This window comes from Mus pahari, chromosome 1 (genome assembly GCF_900095145.1).
Source record: "Mus pahari chromosome 1, PAHARI_EIJ_v1.1, whole genome shotgun sequence".
NCBI classification, from domain to species: domain Eukaryota; kingdom Metazoa; phylum Chordata; class Mammalia; order Rodentia; family Muridae; genus Mus; species Mus pahari.
Window position 1 is genome coordinate 148780237 of NC_034590.1, and position 5932 is coordinate 148786168.

Here is a 5932-nt window from a genome sequence, read left to right on the forward strand (position 1 = left end):
GAGAGAGAGAGAGAGAGAGAGAGAGAGAGAGAGAGAGAGAGAGAAGAGACAAAAACAGAGACAGAGATACTGACAGAGATGGATGTGTAAAGGCATACCACAATGCACAGAGGGAAGATTTAGGACAATTATTATACTGAGTCAGTTCTCTCATTCTACATTTATCTGCGTTCCAGCCTCCATCACAGGGATATTAAATATCTATTGATGATAATGAAAAATAAGTATAGTAGGTGAAACTAGTATAGCATGCACCATTACCATTTCTGAACACCAAACATTCTCTGTGTGGAAACATTTTATACTTGTTTGAGTTTTTCTGCTATCTGCTGTACTATTTTATGCACTTACATTAGAAGAAAGCAAACAGAAACTTTGTGGTACTTGTTGCTAATTAAATACTAATTGTAATTATGTTTCTAATTATATATTTGTATGTTTTATTTCTGAGATTATAATATAAACGTATCATTCCATTGTCTCCTAATCTCCAAATCCTTTCACATTACCCAATGCTCTTTTACAAATTTGTGGTTTCTGTTTTCATTAATTGTTATATTAATTAAACTCACATAAAACATATGTATATATAAATAAATTTTAAATGAAATCTGCTCAGTCTATATAATATTACTTTTATGTTTTCATCACTGACACCTTTGCTATTGGATAAACAATTGAAATTTTCCTGTCCTGGGAGGATTTTTTTCCCCAGCCTTCAGCATTCCTCAATTTTTTTCTAGTTCTTTGTGAGTAGAGGCCTCAGGGGCTTTCCCTATTAACAACAGCATGTCTCTTCATGCATTTGATTCAACTCATTTTTGTCAATATTTTCAAATGTCTTCTTGTATGTTGGTAATGGTGATATTAAATTCATGAGGTTTTGGATTATCTGGTTTATAAGCATACCTATTTACATGTTCTTGCATACAAAGGGAAAGAATTGTAGTAGGAATCTAAGGTTAGAAATAATAAATACAGTTTTTAAAAAAAAATATAACAGAAAGTGTACTCTAGAATAGGAGAGAGTATATAAGCAGCAGAGATGATGCACTCAAAATGCACACTACTGGAATGTGTTATTATGGCTCTTTGTAGTTCAGTTACATAGCACATGACTCTTCCATGTTTTGATATTGTATTCTTTACCTGGGCATGCTCTACTTGATGAATAAAGACCAGGTATGACCAAACTTGCAGTTTCACTCTGGCAGCTGGTCATTTTGATGTTAATCTTGATGTGATAGGCAATAGAGGAACACTGATTACTTAATTACATTTCATGGTGTGCTCAGATTACTTTTTGCCCAACCCTGCCCTGAGGGCCTATCACCCCTCAGTTGGCAGAGTCTTCTTACAAAAATTTTCATAAAGAGAATGCATGACTATTTCCCATAATCTTATCTGATGACAACATCTCCTCAATTAAGCTTTTTTTTCTTCTAGTTGGCCTCAATATGTAGATGTGTGTGCATGTGTGCGTGTGTGTGTGTGTGTGCATGTGCGCACACACACACATACACACACATGCATGTGTGCAATTAGTTTGTTTCTCTCCAAAATTGTTCTATGGTCAATGTACCAGTGACTTTATAGTGATTTCCAACTAGACCATTAAATCATCTACAGATATTCTTTAACTTTTTCATAATAAAATTTTTGTAGAATTCTATTAACTCATTATAACAGAAAAAATAAAACTAATTGTTATAGGAGTCCTTCACTTCTTCCTGAAATCATCTTCCTCTCCATATATAGAATGCTAGTATATGCAACTGCATATTTATGTCTGTGTACATGCACAGCTGTCTTATTTTAAAGACTTATTTATTATGTACAGTGTTCTGCCTGCATGCCAGAAGAGGGCACCAAGACCACATTGTAGATGACTGTGAGCCACCATGTAGTTGCTGGGAATTAAACTCAAGACATCTGGAAATGCAGTTAGTGCTCTTAACCTCTGAGTCATCTCTCCAGCTCCAATATGAGCCATCTCTCCAGCCCCAAACACAGCTGCCTAATCTCCTACCTTATGATCAACTTTGTTCTCCAAATATTTATTCGGAACATAAATTGTAGCTTGTTGCTTCTACTTTCCCCTTCAGTATTTTTTCCTGTAAGCAGATTCTGATCTGTCATAATATGGATTGAGTCCATTAAGATAGTTATCAGAAAGTATAATTAGAGGCAGGATGACCAATTTCTCTTCTTAAAATAGTGATTTGTAATACTGAATATTACATCATTGAACTTGCTTTACATTACTGGTATAAGTCTCACTTGGTCACATATTCCTTTCCTTCCTTTAACATATATTTATTATTTTTATGTATGATTTTGTGTTTGGCTGTGTAAGTTAATGTTCACCATATGAGAATGGATGCATGCAGAATCCAGAGTATCCAATATTCATGGAACTCAAGTGTAAGAAAGTGAGTTCACTGATATGGTTGTTAAGTACAGAATCAGTGTTATCCTCAAGAACAGCAAACTCTTAACCACTTACTGATCCAGGCAACCTCTGCTTGTTTTTCTGTTCTTACCTCCTCCTTCTGTGTCCAGTCATTCCCACAGAGTCTAACTATGTGACCTTGGCTGGCTTGGAACTCTCAATATAGAACCACCTGGATCTTCTTCCCAAGTGCTTGGAGTAAAGGTTTGCCACCATTTTCAAAATCTCCTATTTTCTTAATTTATGTTTGCAGCATAACATCTTGACCCATGAGCTGTGAACTAAAGCTTAATTTTAACTGTCAAAAATTGTCAGAGATTAATTTACATACAAGTACTTCACTTGCTTTTACAACATATATTTTATGAGGATAAGACCAAAATTGTAAAGATTAAATAATTGTAATAGAAGATTTTTCCAGAGAAGGGGGATGAGAGCCAAGAGAAGAAAAAAATTAGTTCATTTCACTGTATATCTACAGTAATTTTACTACCTATATTTATGGAGTCATTTAATAATTTTTTAAAAAATTAGTAAGTTATTTATAAATATTTTTTACATATTGTTATGGCATTACTAGCTATGAATCATTAAGCCTTGATATATGTGCCTATAATATTTATTTCTTTATTTATGGCATGACTTTATTTATTTATTTATTTATTTATATTGTTTGCTTTGGGACAGGGTTTTAACTTGAAAAGCTGGTTGGCCTGATATGAACTCTTTAGACAAAATAGCAACAACCTCAAAGGAATGTGAGCGCCTGCCTCTAGATTACTGGGATCAGACACTTGTTCTGCCAGTCCCATTCATTTTGAATTTTCTTCTTAACATAGTTTGTACAAATGTCTTCCACGCAAGGCTCAGAAGCCTTAGGAAGTGACCCAGGTATATTAATCTGAGGAGCGTAAGTCTGTTCTGTCATACAATAATACTTAAAAACATTCTTAATGTGAATCATACCTTACTTTGTGGACAGTGTCCTGGACATGCAATGAACAATATGGAAAATAGAATTTGGAGTCATCTGGTCTGATTGAACGAGCAAAATGTGAACACATTTGCCTGGTTTGTATATATATATATATATATATATATATATATATATATATATATATAGAGAGAGAGAGAGAGAGAGAGAGAGAGAGAGAGAGAGAGAAATACATAGATGGATAGATGAACAGAGATACAAACAGTAAGCAAGCATCACATTTGGGGTGAGGATCTATATGAAGTTATGGATGAGTTTGAACATGATTAAAATCATTGCATAAAATTTTCAAATTAATTAAATTTGTTTTGAAACACAAAGGAAGACAATATATTTAAGAAATGTGAGAAAGCCTTCCTAAGAATGCAAGTGGGAAAGAGCTCCCAAAGTATCAAGGTATTCACTGTAATGTGATTTATATTTGACACTTTCTCCAGTTTGTATTCTGGAGCTTTGGTTTTGTACATGTTCTGTTCAGTGTGCATGTAGCATGTACTAAATAATGATGGAAGTTTTACAGTTTTCTTTTTATAAAGACACAAAGGAGAACAGTTAGCATTTGCTGTACACTTAGTGGACATTGTTTAGTTGCTGGAGTAAGACTCATAGGCAGAATATAAACTGGCTATGCAACTACGTCTCTTTAGGTTACAAAGAATACCAATGAAGAATTTTGAATGTAGGTGNTTGGTTGCTAAATATCCAAGATATATCATCTAAGAAAATGCAAATGAACACATTCTTAGGAAAGTATTTGTTTTAAAAACCAGGATGAACTTGTGACCGACCTTTCACTTCCCTGAAGACCACCGTAACCCCTGGTGTGGTTTCCATCTTGAACATAAATAGGCAACTACAGCATATTTTCAGGGCTTCATCGACAGTGGCTGAAAAGGTACACGTGTTATCTTCTTCTTCTTTTTAATTTTAATTTTAATTTATTTATTCTTCTGTGTTATNTTCTTAATACCTCAGATTTGATAGGTTACTTAAAAGAGAAACTAATATTTTTTTCCCTCAAAGGTAGATCAAAAAAAGAGAAATAGACAGTTTTCTCAGTATTTTGTGTAACAATTTACATGAACTCTGAGAAAACACAGTTTCTTCCTTGGTTGAATCACAAAAGCTTTGTGGAAACCTAACTGAAGACCTGAAGACAATAAAGGAAACCCATTCACAGGTCTTTCTTAACTGCCATTTCTAATGACTTAATGGATTTAATAATCTATCTCACACAGCCTGAGGTCACCACAGCTGCTGTTGTGTCTGATGGTAATTGTGTGAAATAATTGAGAATACTTCTTTTGAGGGAATCTTTTGTTTTAGAGACAGGATTTCTTTGGGTAATCCTGGCTGTCCTGGAACTCACTGTGGCTAGCCTCAGAATGCACAGAGATCCACCTGCCTCTGCATCTGAGATGATGGGATTAAAGGCCTGTGCCACCATCACCTGCTCAAAAATACTTTAGATCGATGTGCTTTACCACATCAGAACAAACAGCTGAAGCTGAGGTTATTCAAGCTAAGGCNACATGATGAGACCTTTTCTCCAAAAAACAAAGCAAAAGAATTGTTTTGGTTAATTCTTTACTCTTTTTTANAAGTCCTAAAATGTTCTTTGAATGTCCTTTTCAGGGCTTTCCTCTATGTGTGAGAGGTGACGTTAAAGTGTTTAGTCAGTTTATGTAGTTGACCTGTAGTCCCAGCACTCAGAGCTGAGGCAGGGAGACAAGCAAGTTGGCGGTCAACCTGAGCTATATAAAGAGACCCATGACCACGTGACCATTCATCTACAGGAAACAAACAGTTAAATATTATCATTTTAATCTTTCTCTTCTCAATGTTTCTTATAGGAACTTTGCCAGTTAAGCAGTAGTTGGGCAGAGAGATTCTGTGCTTTGGAGNAGAAGTATGAAAACATCCAGAAACCACTGAACAGTATTCAAGAAAATACAGAGCGGTAAGAAATTTTTAACTATTCTTTAAAGTCTTCGGTAAGCCTGGAAAGATATTCAAAAGGAAGAAAGACTTCAAATAGTANAAACAATTCTGGTTTGCTTATAAGTAAANTTGTGACTTTGACTTTTTGTGTGCCTATGTGATGAGAATATTCTTTCCTCCCCACCCCCATTCTTGAGACAGGACCTCACTGTGTACCTCAGTACAGCCTTGACTTCCAAGAAACTCTGCCCCAGCGTCCCAGCTGCTGAAACCATAGGCTCNGGGCTTGTAATTGCCTTTTGAGACATTCTGTAGGATGACTCCTATAGAATGTTTGCCAGATAACTCCAAGTATTCTTGTTGGCATCTGTTGATTGCCTTTCTCATTCAACTTGTGGTTTTCCTGGTCCTGATTGCCAGGTAACTGGGGTTAGTTTTGGTGGTTGGTTTTTTGAAGTCTTACTCTGTAGCTCATGTCACCCTGGACCTTGACTTGTAGAGCAGGCTGGCCTTGCACTCACGGTTATTCTGCTATTTTCCTGCAG

The 5932-nt window shown here is 35.4% G+C and overlaps 1 protein-coding gene across 1 annotated transcript in view; it reads left to right on the forward strand.

Annotated features, from left to right (window-relative positions):
- The window catches only part of Kif11 (kinesin family member 11), a gene marked incomplete at its 5' end in the record, with an annotated part of 33424 nt that overhangs the window by 19198 nt on the left and 8294 nt on the right, over positions 1-5932 (forward strand). Inside the window, 5 exon segments of the mRNA XM_021214592.1 lie at positions 4217-4232; positions 4235-4347; positions 4474-4626; positions 5300-5406; positions 5609-5675. Of these exon segments, the coding sequence (XP_021070251.1) occupies positions 4217-4232; positions 4235-4347; positions 4474-4626; positions 5300-5406; positions 5609-5675 (456 nt within the window).